The sequence below is a fragment of the Strix uralensis genome, chromosome 6 (genome assembly GCF_047716275.1).
Source record: "Strix uralensis isolate ZFMK-TIS-50842 chromosome 6, bStrUra1, whole genome shotgun sequence".
In the NCBI taxonomy this organism is placed as follows: domain Eukaryota; kingdom Metazoa; phylum Chordata; class Aves; order Strigiformes; family Strigidae; genus Strix; species Strix uralensis.
In genome coordinates this window covers 8,744,412-8,759,418 of record NC_133977.1, presented here as the reverse complement: position 1 = coordinate 8,759,418, position 15,007 = coordinate 8,744,412, and the positions used below count along the sequence as shown (strand labels likewise).

General features: G+C 40.6%; 1 protein-coding gene across 3 annotated transcripts in view; it reads right to left on the bottom strand.

The window, feature by feature from the left end:
* Positions 1–685: 685 nt before the first annotated feature.
* The window catches only part of ZNF804A (zinc finger protein 804A), a 152,204-nt gene continuing 137,882 nt past the window's right edge, over positions 686–15,007 (bottom strand). For all 3 annotated transcript variants that reach the window (XM_074872658.1, XM_074872659.1, XM_074872660.1), the window contains 2 exons: positions 8,990–9,120; positions 686–6,668 (listed from right to left, as the gene is read on the bottom strand). In XM_074872658.1, the coding sequence (XP_074728759.1) occupies positions 3,386–6,668; positions 8,990–9,120 (3,414 nt within the window). In that variant the 3' untranslated portion in view covers positions 686–3,385. The remainder of the gene's footprint in view (positions 6,669–8,989; positions 9,121–15,007) is intronic.

Below are 15,007 nucleotides of genomic sequence, written 5' to 3'. Positions count from 1 at the left end.
ATTTGATTCTTTGCATGCATTAAAGAGATTCTGTGTACTTACAGACGAGGGAAGAGTCCGATTACTCCAAACTGCCCATAACAACATGAGCTGATAGTGTTCCTTAAGGCCCGAAAGCTCCTCTAGACCATTACCCTATGGCTCATGTTACCTGAGAAATGGTACGTCCCCAAGAAGGTCATAGTCTGGACAGATTGCAACTTTCCAAGGACCAAAAAAAAGATACTCATCTCAGTGGAACAGATTAACTTTTCTAGCATCCCTCTGCAGAACTGTTCTGGGAAATCACTTAACAAAATCTATAACTTCATTCAGGTTTAGGTCTGAAGATTTAATTCTTGCAATTGAGGTGTATCACTTTTACTGTTTACACTAGGAAGACAGCCCAATAATTTTAAAAACTGGCAAACTGGCCAGGAACACAGACTCACTAGATCTGGGTAAATTTGAAAATTCAGAAGTAAATTAAATAGATTTAACAAATTTGGTGGAAATTATTTAGAATGATAAAAATTCCATTATTTAGCATTTGCAATCATTTTTACTTATAAATTAGACTACCAAGTTGAGGAATAAAAATACACATTTAATCAAAAATACCAGATCAAACATGAAAAAGAAGAACTTCCCTTATATAGCTTACTCAAAGTTATATATTTAATAATAAAACAGAAACCAAAAGGAATATTTTATTAGGTCATTTAATTTAGCGTGTTCAATTTTAAACTGAATTGTGATTTATTTTTATATTGGTTTTGCTTTTACATATGAAGTCACATATACAAACAGTTCTAGCACTAAAGGCAATACCATATTAGAAAATTATTACAATTGATGGTTATTAGTCTTTTATTGTAAGTAGTTTATACACTATTGAAAAGCAGTTACAGTAGATAATATATAATTGTGCAATGTCTTAAAATTGTTTAACAACTTAAAATAGGAAAAAAATTAATTTCAATTGTAAGAAAAAAAGTAAAATCCAAAGCTGTTGGAACATTTTCTTGAAAAAATGTGGACTTCTAAGTTAATAGATGGGACTTTTCAATGAACATTGCAACTGAAATTTCAAATTGGTGATTTTTAACCTCCTGCCAGATAGAAATGTATGGATATGATAATGTGTAATCATAATTGTCCTATGTGGTTTCTTTTTTTCAAGTGTACTGCTATATAATTAGATGGATTTTGTCTTTGATAGGACATCAGAACCCAGAGGACCATCGGTGCTGACTACTGCAGAGGAGCGCAAAAATGCAAAGCCAGCACAAGTCAGCTCAGGCAGGAGACGAAGCAGCTAGCATGCACCTTCCAGCTGCAAACAAGAGATTCCCGTGCTTGGTGCCTGCTTGGCACCTGCATATTACAGGAGGTAGCAGAGACACACAGATTACGTAAAGGAGGAGTATAAAGTCACTTATATGCTATATGTTTAAGGTACCAGACAAATAGAAATGGGCATTCACCTGAAATTGCAACTAGAGAAAATATACCTTCTTTATGGCATTACAGGGATAGATGCTCAGCAACATCCCGCTCCATGCCACAGCCTCACGCAGGGGATCTGAGCCGCTCCCCAGAACTTGACCCCTCATCTGCTCTTACTTACCAACTTTTTGCTTACTAGCATAGTTTAGCCCTTTGTAACTGCATGACATGGAAAACTCACATCCCTTGAGTAGCTGACACAGTAATCGGAGTGGCAAGATGTCATTTGCTATAGTTTTGATGTAATATTATACTAAAACTTGCAATATTGATACAGGTAAACTTCTAACGCTATAGATGCAGAAAATAATGTCCAGATATATATGTTTAAGGACATAATATTACTTTTCAAATGATTAATGTCTGTAGCTATTAATATGCAATGTATATTAATAATATTCCAAAATTACTATTCTGTCAGTTTAACTGTATATAATTTTAATATACTATACAAAAAGGTGAAAAGAAGTAATTAATTGGAGAGCTAGCACAGAGAGCTAGCATCTTTTATTACAGGGGGCCTACTTCTAGCACTAATGGTCATGCTGCAAATCCGTAGCTTCAACCACATGATAACACTTCATTTTAACTCAAAGAGATGGCTCTATCTTCAGAATGACTTCTGTTTTTTTTCTGGAACGTTACAGGTGTGGGCCTGACATATCTCATACTAAAGCACATGAGAAGATTTCACTGGCTAATGCTGGGTGAGGTTCAACAGCAATAAAAAGGTTGCAGAGGTAGGGAAAAGTCTCTGAAATACAGTTAGAAATAATGTCAGGATATTATTATTTTAAATAATCTCTATTCTATGTTATTCTATTTCTTTACCAAAATGCTGCAGAAAAGAGGGGGGTGAAGTGAGGTAAGAATTTATATCAAACCGTGGTGGGTTCCTCTTCCTGACCTCCCCTTCATGCTCACGCATTCTTGCTATGTTCACATATTGCAGAGGCAGCAGAGACCTCACTCCGACAGATCTGTCCCCCACCGAGGGCTGTGTGCCATCAGAGAAAGCATGCTTGGTGGAACCAAGACCTTCCCTATGCTCTACTTTTCCACTATAAGCAATATTCCCTTTAAGTCAAACTGCCATTGATATTTTCCATTTTGTCCCCCTCTATCATCGATGTTATTTTTGTTACATGGTCTTTTTGTGGTTTAGTATAAAAGGGATTAGCTCAGCAGTTTGTGCACATACTACAAGTAGGCAAAATTTGTCACGGTGACATCAAACCACTAACACAAACAGATCTATTACCCTTTCTCTCTTGCTCGGTAAGACAGCTGCCCTCAAGTTATTAGCCTCTCAGCCTTCCTGATAAATCACTGACGTATAGGAAACCTGATTATCCCAACATAGCAGGGGTAGAGGATGCTATTCAGCTGCAGAAGAACATGGAAGAACAACATCCATGAGGCTTATAATGAAAGATTTTTGATATACTTAAGTAGTTAACAAAAATTTATTGCAAGAGATAGTTTGTCACTAGATTTACAGTTTCAGAGAACATAGTACAAAACATAGTGCATCAGCTTTGTCTAAACATTAAATAGGTGCAAATACACAAAGATAAAAACCAAAAAGTGAATACTTTACAACATAAGTTATAGAACTATAAATATATTTTATATACATTATACATATTCTAAGACATGATTTTCACTTCTATACATAGAGTTCATATTAGTATCAGTCTATTCAGTGCTTTAGTTATAGTATAGGTCTGAACTTTACATGAATGTTTGCATCATTATACTTACAGTAAATGCTTCCCAAGGAATGAGGAATGTTAACCAGTTTGTTTCACAGAACCATTTTGCAAAGCCGAGGGGACTGCAGAAACAGCAGGACCATTCAGCTGAGGGCTCCCTCCCCCATCCCCGAGAACCTGTCCTAAAAGAGGGGCTGCAGGGGAATGACAGCCGGGTGCGGGGACAGCAGGGATGGGAAGACGGTGTGTGGCAGTGGAGGAAACGCCAGCTGGGTCGGGTGCAGGACTGAGGGCGGCAGCAGCGGCAAATGTGGTGGGGCCACGAAAGCTGCGTGGCCCCCCGGGCAAAGCCTCGGTCCTACTGGTAGATGAGGTAAAGGAGCTCTGGAAAGAGCCGGGACCTGCGAGAGGAACTGCTGGTGCGGCTGGAGAACCTTCAACGTACTGGCGGCAGCGGCAGCATGCTGCTGCAGGATGGTGTGATGGATGGTGGTAACGGAGGTAGAACATAGTGGTGGCTGCAAGGGCAAGGGCTGCAGCGGGGAATTCGCAGGCTGGATTGCCGGGGCAGGGAAGGTGAACTTCACTTTGTTGGCCAGCATGTTTTGTGGCATGATCTGCTGATATGCCTCGGATGGGAGATCTTTGAATTTTTCGTGGTTATCTGGAGGGAACATCAATGTCTGATCGGGCAGGGTGAAGGGGGCTATTAACTGCTCAGTAGTTAAAAAGGTATGACTGTTTACATGTGCTTCTTTGAAGGGCAAGGGCGGTGGGCTGCTAAATATGCCAGGATTACACTGTACCCATTCACTGGTCACCTCATTTACTTTCTCATGTGGTAGAGGCTCGGCCAATTCATAATGGCAAAGATAGGATTTAGGAGGAGCTTGTTCCAAATGCCTGTTGGGGAGGAGAACTTTGTAATGAGCTTGATTTTCACGACCGTTGGCATTTTCTTTTTTCTTTTCATCTTGCAGAACATCCTGTGTGCTGACAGGTGCTGGAGCACTGTGCTCTGCAACAGAAGCAGCAGAACCTGCGACAACATCTGAAAATGTACTCGGAGCGCTTTCCATCGCTGCGCACACCGTCAGTTTGTCCTTTTCCAGAACACATGAACTATCAGTTTCTAGAGAAGACTTGCTTTCCTCCAGCTGCATTGTCTCATCCATATCTTTTGCATGATCAGCTTTGGGATCCACATTAGTTTCCTCTAGACTGTCTTGAGTCAAGAAGTCCCCTAAAATATTTAACGAAGAATTTGCAGAATTTTCTTTGGAAGGTCTGGAGGTCTCACCTGCGTTCCTGTCAAGGAATACGTGATGGACTTTAGTTTTCCTTCTCCTGCGCTTCCCTTTTGCTTTCTGATGTGTACCTAAAGTACGCGCTTGTCTTAGATATTCCTCCGCTGATAATGTCTGTCCATACGAACTTTCATCTGATGAAGAGGAATATGTATGCTGTCGCCGCTTGCGGTGGGATTTTTCAGGTTCCTCTGTCAGAACGTTGTAACCTCTCTTTATGGACTGGTTTCGACTCGGACTCTTCTCACTGCAGTGCCCTGAACATTTATGCTCTGGGCTACAGCTTGACCTCCTGACTTTCCAGCTACAACACGTTTTAGAGTACCTTAAGCTGTGCCTCCTGGAACTCAGAGCCAGCTGCTTTGCCTGTCTCCGAGAGCTTGCTTTGCTCTTTCTGTGCAGCCGTTTACAACCGTGGTGTTGGCCGCTATTTTTTGCACTCCAAATGCCACACCAGCCTCTGTCCCCGTGTACGTGATCTGACACAGACATGATTCTCTTATGAGCATTTTCAATGCCCAGTTTTTGATGAGATTGCTGTATCTCACCTGCAGCTAGCCAGATATTCCCTGCATCATGTCTGCACTTCTCTGGGTTATTTTGGAGGTGCTGATACTTATTTTCATCTCTGGAACTAATTTCTTTTTCAGTCACTGGGGACATCTCCATTTCTGCTGCTATTGTGTCCCCACAATGATGATGATGACAATGACATAATTTTCTTCTCCTTTTCCGTTTTCTACTTTTGTGAAGCCATTTTTCATAGCTTGCTTTGATCCAGACTTTGTTATATTTCTCATCTATCACAGTGTTTTGTCGTAAGTGATTTTTAGCAATGTGATACTTTTCTATTTTTCTAATCCTGAATGACTCATCCAAGGACACTTTATTTTGATTTTTTGCAAGATCACAATTTCTGATGAGGGAAACATCACTTATAAGTGGTATTGTATAGTTGCACACATTTTTATTAATTCCTGTTTCATAATCACCACATTCTGAAGTAGGTTTACTTGTAAAATCCGAGACTAAGCTATGGTTGGATTCAGTTTTATGGTGCAAATGAGGTATGTTCGGCTGATGCTTGGGATTTTCTTGGCTGTCACTTGCTCTTGATGACTTGAAATCAAAATATAAAGGATTGCAGCTATAAGAAATTGATGGGTCTGTACTTGTGTAAATTAACATTTCTGATGGCCACTGAAGAATATTTGATCCATGTTTGCTAAGAACAGGAACAAAGGGTTCACAAGGTCTCTTGCGCATCTCTGGTTTGCTTTGTGGGGCTCCACTACTACCTCCTTCAGATGGTGATGGAAGTAATACATCTGCCCCCAGCTTTTTTATTTCAGTTGTGGATGAATCACTGTTCCTCTCTTTATCATTTTCCTCCGCAACATCCTGCAGAGATAAACAATCCTCCACAACCGCCTGCACGAGAGCCCTGTTTGCTCTCAGCTCGTAACTGCTGCAGTCCAGGGGCAGGACCTGAGCACTGTCTGCAACCGCAGGCAGCGTTTGGTCCGGTAAGTCTGCTGCACTTACATCAATACCATAGCCATCCATTTCCGAGGACACCAGTTGCTTTGAATGGGACACAGCAGGGGTTAATACGGGACTCTCTAGCACCCTGCTTTCTTCACTGGCCAACTCTTTTGACTCCTGAGCTTCAGGAGCTTCTGCTGTGTCTATGCATTTTTCCACCAGTGGGTGAAAACAGTTATGTTTCTCCTCAGGGCACAGGACTATTTCTGCTGCTGAAGGAGACTGAAGGTTACATGCTCCTGGAACAAACCTACTTCTTCTGCTAAATCCATGCTCCATAGATGTTTCGTCATATTCATAGAAAACGGCAGCTGAAGACTCCAGTTTGACTGCTGCTTTCTTAGGAAAAGCAAAAGAGAACCCAACTCTATGTCCTTGAGCTCCTTGAACCTGATCTCCACATTTGTTAGCATCGGTTTTATTACTACATGCATTTCCAGAAGTGGAAGAAATAACAGAAGCAACATCTTTGCAACTCTGTGCATCATGCATTAAGGTGCAGCTGAAATCCTGTTTGTTGGCAGACTCTATGGCAGCACTTTGTGGGATATCATTGCAATGATCTCGCACAGTCACTGTAGTGGATTTGAACATCGGGCCACTTCCAGGAGCACTAGGAAGGAAAACAAAAGTTGCAGTCAGTACCTTTCAGAGAACTGCAGACAGAAATATGGTGTTACATTGGTATCTAAGAGATCTTTTTAAGGAAAGAGGAAGAATCTGTGGATACGTAGATTTAGAATATGAAAATATGTCATATTTTATAATACGATCAGTTGACTAGTATTAAAAAAAACCTAGTAAATACTGTGCCCCCAGTTCCTTCATGTGAAGTTATCAGATGACAGGCTAATATTCCTACAAGGTAGTTCACTTTTCCCAGACATACTGGCAGGCCTAATAAGAGACTGTATATCTCCCTAGAAATCTTGCTTCTCCTCCCAGAAGACCATCATGGTTACAACACTATTACTACAAATAACAGAGGTTTTGCATTCCTTTGTGCTACAAGATATATTAAAACAGAGAGCGTCTCATAGACCACTTCCCTCTTAGTCATCTTCCTAGTGACTCCTGCTCTGCCCACGGGCAATCACCCAGCAGCTCCCATCCTATTTCTGTTCACAGACCGAACCATCGCAATCTCAGCAATTTCTTTCATGGAAAAATAATACTGGGGAGAGTATTTCAGCTGACAGTAGTGCAGTAAGTGATTCATCCCTCTTGAGAAAAAAATTTATCACTGTCTACTTCAGTTCTTCATTTCATGTCCTCTTCCCATCTGTTCTATTTGACTTAATAGGAAAGCACAGAGAAGAGCAAAAACTGTTTAAGGTGCCAATTTTCCAGGATCCACAGGAACTGCTCAGCACTAGGAGCAACGGACCTATGTTAAAACAAGGGTTTTTTTGTTTTAACCAAATTATTCTATGTTACAGTGCAGAGCAATACTGGATGATGGGTCATTAGGAAAACTTGCAAGTGTCGTTTAGGATCCCAAGAAGTGCTGAGATAAAGAATGACAAATTTAATCTACTGGATCTAGAAATTAAGGTAGAGGTTTTATGAGAAAGGAATTCCTCATGAGAATTCCTGCCTTGTCCAGTTCTTCATAAATTGAAAATATGTATTAAAAAATCCACACAAATCCTTTCTTTTAACAGACTAAAATGGTGACTTCAATAAAATCAACTTAGAAAATACCATTTAAAAAAATTCTGTGTGTCTGTCTATATCACACCTCTAAGGATGCAAACTGGTAGTAAACAGCAATTCTTAAATAAAAAAATAAAGCTTAGGGATAAATTCTCCTTCAGGAACTAGAAGAAGGATTTAAGAAAAGAATCCAAAACAGAAACAACAAAACCCTGCAAAAATCTGTACTTCACTTGCATGGAAAAAGGGAAACAGTAAGTTCCTCTTTCTCCTGAAATATGCTAAATTCAGATTTTGAAGTACATTCAAGTAGAGAAAAAGTCTCTACATCAGTTATCATAAAAAGATTAAAAAATTAAAATAAGTGTCATGTTGCTCATGTCAAACAGATCTCACAACATTCATGTTCCATACACCTGCTTAGACAGACTCTGCTTCAGCATGCTGCCCATCATCCAAACTATGGAGAAAGAGACTATTACTGAACAAGAGCTACAACTTGGTTGGACCTCTCTGTTAGTTCACCTAGTGAGACGAAGACTGGATAAAAAAAAAAAAATTTACACTTGAGCACCTACTTTTTTGCTTTTTTCCCCCCGAGATTCCACTGTGAAAAGTTGGTACATATATTTTCAGTGGCTTGTCAGTGTCATAACTGTGTCATACTTAAGAGACAATACAGTCACTACTAGCAAGCTCAATATTAATTTAACAGCATGCCTAGATGCAATACTAGAACGTATGACTAACAAGGAGTCAGTTTTGCAGAGGGAGGTAAACACTCAGTTGAGCAGGGGGAAAAGGAGCACTTACCTTTTAATATAAAAAAATCCAGTTATTGAAATTTAAAACTAGATTTCTGGATGCTTTCCCAGGCGAGCAGTTTGAAAACTAAATCGCAGAGATCTTTTACATCCTAGAAAGACAGACTGCATTCCTCACCTCATCAATGAAGTAGTGTCAGACTGCAAATGCATGACCTAGTTCACTCAGCTTTCAACGAATGTGCCTGGTTTTATGAAATATATATGAAACACATCTTTTTTTAAACTAAAAATACATGTCATTTTAGCTCCACTGAAAAAGCAAAGTTAAACATTCATTTCTGCACATAGTGTGAATTAAATTACTGTACACATACTCCTTCCAAAAAGCCATAAAAATGCATGTGTGGGGCTCCAGCCAAGGGACTCCAACAGCCCTGTGTCCCACAGCACCAGCTAACAGTGAAGGGCTTATTTTAAAGTATTTTTTATGTTTCAGCAGCTATACACTTACCACGTTGTCTCTTTCCTTAGCTCAGCTAGCTTGTGCAAACGTTGAAGGGCTTTTTCCTGTTTCCTTTCATCTTTTCGTGACTTAGACGCTACATTTCGAGCAAACTCCCTCTGTTTCAGTTCCTTCAGTCTCTGAAAGAAATAGTCATATAATGCACACAAAAAAAGCAGGTATGATAAACATTTATAATGACAGTTACTTGCTGGTAAGCACTCATGGCACAAATTATTTTGGAAACTAGCCAAAGCGAAATGTAGAAATTTATTGAATGGGTCAAGTGAATAACCAAAATACACCGACATACTAGAGACAGGTTACCTAGGTTAGAGATAACGTAGAAAATTTTACTGTAGCTTTTGTGATTAATGTAGACCAGCCTCAGTCAGATGAACCAATGTTCATCCAGAATTTTGCTCATGACTGTCTTCCAAAAAACCTTCCCCAAAGCCTGATTGCTCTTTGAGTTAGTAATATAAAATAATGAGACCACCCCAGATATCTTTCCACAAAGCCGCTCTGTAGCCTGTCAACCCCACAGCCAGTATTAAATCTCATGTTTTTTCTCCCTGAGATGTTGGGCATAGCATTTGTCACCACACAACCGCAGGACGTCCCTGTCATCCCTTTTCTCCAGCCTTCTGGACCTGCCCTGCCATGTTATCGGTGTAGTATCATCTGCAAAGCTCCTGAGAGCGTGCTGTCCTGCTACCCAGGTCATTACTAAAGATGTTAAAGGGTCCTGTCTCAGCAGGGATCCCCAAGGGATGTAATGGCCAGAGAAGTCTTGCATTTTGAAATGGGAAGATCTTCCCTGCGAAGGTCCTGCCCTCACTGGTGTCTAATGCAGCAGTTAAGCAGACACTGAGGTTTGACCCAGTATCTCATTTGATTTCATCTCCAGCCTGTTTCTTTGGGGGGAAATTAAAATGCACAGCTCTGATTTTCCACAAGGAAAGGTGATTTTCTTTTCTTTATATCACAGATAGACAATACAGAGACTTTCCTAATCCTTCATGTCAGCAAAAAGCATTCCTGTAAGTCCCAAACCCCATCAGCGTATCACTCAGTTGCTCAGTGTGTCCCCAGTATGGTCCACAGTCTAGATGACATCATCTTATGAGACTGTAATCTCACGATTCTGGGAAGAACCCAGTAACTTGCCACCATTTTAGTGTCTGAGGGCTAAAGGCCAGGCATGAACAGGGGCCATGTGAATTTGTAAAAGCAGTAATTCTAACTTCAAATTGTTCGAGGGGTATTGAGAGCTTTTCTGATCACGGGTAGGCACATATTGGAGACACATGTAACAGAGTTTGCAGAATTCTATAAGCCCTGCTCTCCTGCTTCTTCTCAATTTTTTATTTTGCCCCTTTTGTGCTTTTTTTTTTTTCCTATTCACAGAAAAATATCCCTCATATAACATTATTCATTTACACACTGAAATTTGTCTTTGCCATTTTGGGTGATGCTAATGCTACCTTGGCAGTCCATTTAATGCCAAGAAACATATATGTAGAAACATGCTGAGAAAGCAGAGAAATGCTTGCAGAAAAATGAGTACTACTCTCTATTTTCACTTTTTGCATTATTTTTACAATAACTGGATACTCCTTTGAAGACATCCTTGATAGATACAGAGAAATAATTTGAAAGTTAATCACTCCTTCTATCATTTGTATGTCATAGATAGTTATCAAAATTTGTTTTATTGTGCTAATACAGTATAAGGTTATAAATTCACTCAAAACGGGATCTACGGTAACTTTTTTCCAAGGAAAAAGGCTTGAAATGTGAAGCATCTTTGTAGAATGTTTCTTACCCCTGTGCATTCATGTTTTCCTAAAGATAGTATGATACTGACCCCGCTTCCCATCAGCCACTCGTGAAACCTGAAGTATTTAATTTCATAGGTGACTTCTGAATACTCAGAATACCAGAGAAGGAATGAAGTTTGCTCCTTCCCCTCCCCATCTTCCAGCCCTTGGCATTTAAAGACAGGATTTCTTTCCATTTTGTAAAGCTCAGTAATTTTTCAGGTTTTCTTCCTGTCCAATGTCTAAGGAAAGAAGTATGTGACAAACCAAGAGAAGGAAAGAGAGACAAAAGAGTGCTTTTACACAAGGTTAAAAAGGAGAAGCTGAGGTGTATGCAAATCCATAATCACCCTCCAGCAACAGCACTTTACTGTAATTACTGGGATGACTATAATTAGTGATTTGATTCTGACCAGATTTTGACCCCTTTTCTCTTACTGCTGAAAGTTAACAGGACTCCACGTTTCAGGGTGTGAGTAGGATCTCACTCACGGTGAATAGGGACAGTGCTGTTAAAGGAAGTTTTACATGATCTTGGAGGCACAGAAGATGCATTTCATGCCTATCATTGCCAAGCAAACATCATATTACCGATCTGAGCCTCTTGTCAGTCTGATCAGTCATTATCTGTTTAGCACAAACCAGTTCTCCTACAGGACTGTACAGAAATTTTAAGTAACTGAATTGTTCTCCCTGATTGCTTACAAGTAGTTGTCAATGTGTAAGACAGAGGAGTTTGGCAGAAGTTTTGTGTGCACAGCCTTCAGGCCGGACTATCTGCTCTTCTCTTCTGAAAAACTACTCATTCCAGAGCTCCCCTTCTGTCAGACCTCCTGTCAAATACACCTCTCCTCTACGGAAAACTCATCTTAGCAGAGTATGACCTAGTTATACAATGTGGGGTTTTTTTTCTTACAACTGATATCTCAGCCTTTTTCATGGAGACCTTTAACAATCTATATGGATTATACCTCAACAACTCCTGAGGACAGTATTCAGCAAATATATACGTATAAGTAGAACTTTTCTCAGTTGTAAACTACAAAACATGCACCTGGTATGAGTTAGTTTGAGGCCTGATTGGGCAGTTTCCCAAAAATACTATTTTCTATACATAAAAGGTCACCCAAGTGAGAAAATGTGTGTCGCATTTTTTTTATACTGTAGTTATTTTCCATTTGTCTTTATTTAGCCATCTGATAAACTATCATCACCTGCATTCCCTTACTGCACTCATGCTAGTGATTGCTAGCACTGCATTTATACAGCTTTGTATTTGTATTTTGTTGGTTTTGGTTGTATTATGAAAATGAAAACGAGATAGTACCCAATTATAAGTAAAATGCTATTAGTCCACGCATTCTGAGTATCACAAGGCCCCTACAAAACTTGTTCAAAGTAAATGGCAGCAATAAAAACACAAGTGTGCCTTACTCCTAAGAAGCATCTTTCTCTTAACATTTTTATGTCTTTCCGCATGGCAGAGCTATTCACCAATGCTAACTTCAATCGTTAGTTTAATGCCTGTTATGGTGTTTTGCTTCCATGGATCAGTAAGCAAATAATTAGCAGGCAGTCATACAGTATTTAAATATGATTCCCTCCTGTATTTTGCTCTGCTTATGAACCAGCTCAAAATGTGTAGGTCCTAGCACGCAGAGTTCAACAAACACTTCACAATGAATAATTAAATGACATTTCTCCAAGAAAACTAAATGCCTTCATGGTTATCCTGATACACTGTACTGCCACTTCCCATGTGCAGAGCAGAGACCACCACTGTGTTGCAGATGACTTCCCCCAGCCTGGAGCAATGGGAAGCCTGACCCTGACCCTCCAGCCTTTCAATGGATCCTGCAACTGAGCTGCTTTCACTTGGTCAGAAGCTGGGTTATTTTAACAAATCTAACTGTTATACTGGGCCTGAAGCAGAAATACTCCACCTATTTCTAACAAACTCAGCCGGGAATGTGACTGCACACCCATTACATCATGCTGAGCTATGCAAGATGAAAAGGAAGACTTTAACAGCTCCTACATACCTATGTCTGGATGAAACTATACATCAGTAGACCACATAAGGTCCAAACTCAGGTGTGGCTGCATTTCGCTCAGAGGCATACAGCTCAGGTGTCCCCAGGCTTGCCATGGAAAATACCCATCAAAAAAAGCAAAGAAATCCTAAGTGGACTTCCAATGGGACCCCATTTCTGGTTACTTCACCTTTGTCTTCATTTTCCCATTTACCACATTAGGCAGTTAATTTCAGCATGCTGCTTGTCAGAAAGCTCATGCTGAGTTTCCTAATTCTCCCCTGCATTTTATAATATAGGAACCACAAGCCCAGATCCTGCTGCCTAAGCCAGGTGCCTGAAGACCTCCATGGATCAAAGCCTCTCTAAAGGAAAGACACATTATGGCATTAAGTTAACTTCTTACATCGCTGTTACAAGCCTTCCATCACCTTACAAAGTGATTGTTTTGTGGGTTTTTTTTAAACTCAAGATTTAAGCACTTGTAACAATAGCACTTCAAAATAATAGGTCTTCAAAACATAGAGAAGACATTAATTAATAACTAGAACCAGGACAGCAAAAGCACATAAAAGCTGAACAGTGAAACCCAATGTGCCTGAACACTATGATACCAGGTGATAAAATAAGAGGAAAAAAAACGCCCAAAAACACAGCCTCAAATAATGTTACACCTTGAAACATAATTTAATGTTATCAGAACTGACTCTCAAGAAAAGCAATGAAACTTTTAACAAAGTTTATGAAACCAAAGGGGAAATCATAACAAGCATCAGGATTGATACAGGCTCTCTCTGTACCGTTAATATCTCACACAAAAAACAGCCATCCCCTCCAGCACAAAGGCATCATCTAAGGACTGCTTATTCAGGGAGGCTCTCATAAACTACCCATGCAAAGCTTATCTCCCTAGTCTGGGAACAACTTTAATAGGGTCAAGAACCAATGGGAACAGTTTTCATAATAGCAGGAATCAGAAAGATGCCTATTAGGGGATTTCAGGGCAGTGCAGTTCAGATATTATTATGCTAATCTGCTTTTGACCTTAGATTAACAATTAAATTACGTGGTCTTTTACAATGCTGAAAATACGTAGATCATAAATTCATTTTCTGATCAATGGAAGTATAAAATTACAGAACTTAACTGGCATGACATCAAATTTTGCTGCTTTATTGTCTTTTTATTTTATCAGGAAATGACCGTATTCCCAGTAGTCACTGAATCATGAATTTTTGCATTTGTTAGCTTTTCAAAATAACTCATCAAAATAGAACTTCCTTTTCTTGCTCCCTAACTATGAAATACTGAAAACTGAGGCCTAAATAGCATAAGAGTTGCGGTCAACAGCTCAATGTCCTGTCCAAGAAGAGTCCAGTGACAAGTGCCGTTCCTCAGGGGTTGGCGGTGGGACCAGCGCTGTTTAACAGCTTTGCTGGCGACATGGGCAGTGGGATCAAGGCACCCTCAGCAAGTTCACGAAAGACACCGAGCTGTGTGGTGCGGCCGACACGCTGGAGGGAAGGGATGTGCCATCCAGAGGGACCTGGACAGGCTGGAGAGATGGGCCCAGGCAAACCTCACGAAGTTCTACAAGGCCAAGTGCAAGGTTCTGCACATGGATCAGGGCAATGCCAAGCACAAATACAGGCTGAGAGATGAGTGGATTGAGAGCAGCCCCAAGGAGAAGGACTTGGGGGTATTGGTGGATGGAAAACTGCCTATGAGCCAGCAATGTACACTCACAGCCCAGAAAGCCAACCGTGTCCTGGGCTGCATCAAGAGCAGTGTGGCCAGCAGGTCAAGCGAGGGGATTCTCCCCCTCTACTCTGCTCTCATGATACCCCACCTGCAGTGCTGTGTCCAGCTCTCGGGCCCCTAACATCAGAAGGACATGGACCTGCTCAAGTGGGTCCAGAGGAGGCCACAAAGATGATCAGGGGGCTGAAGCACCTCCCCTGTGAGGACAGGCTGAGAGAGTTGGGGTTGTTCAGCCTGGAGAAGAGAGGGCTCCAGGGAGACCTTATAGCGGCCTTCCAGTGCTGAAAGGGGCTACAGGAAAGATGGGGAGGGACTCTGCATCAGGGAGGGTAGGGATAGGACGAGAGGTAATGGTTTTAAACTGACAGAGGGTAGATTTAGATTAGATGTAAGGAAGAAATTCTTCACTG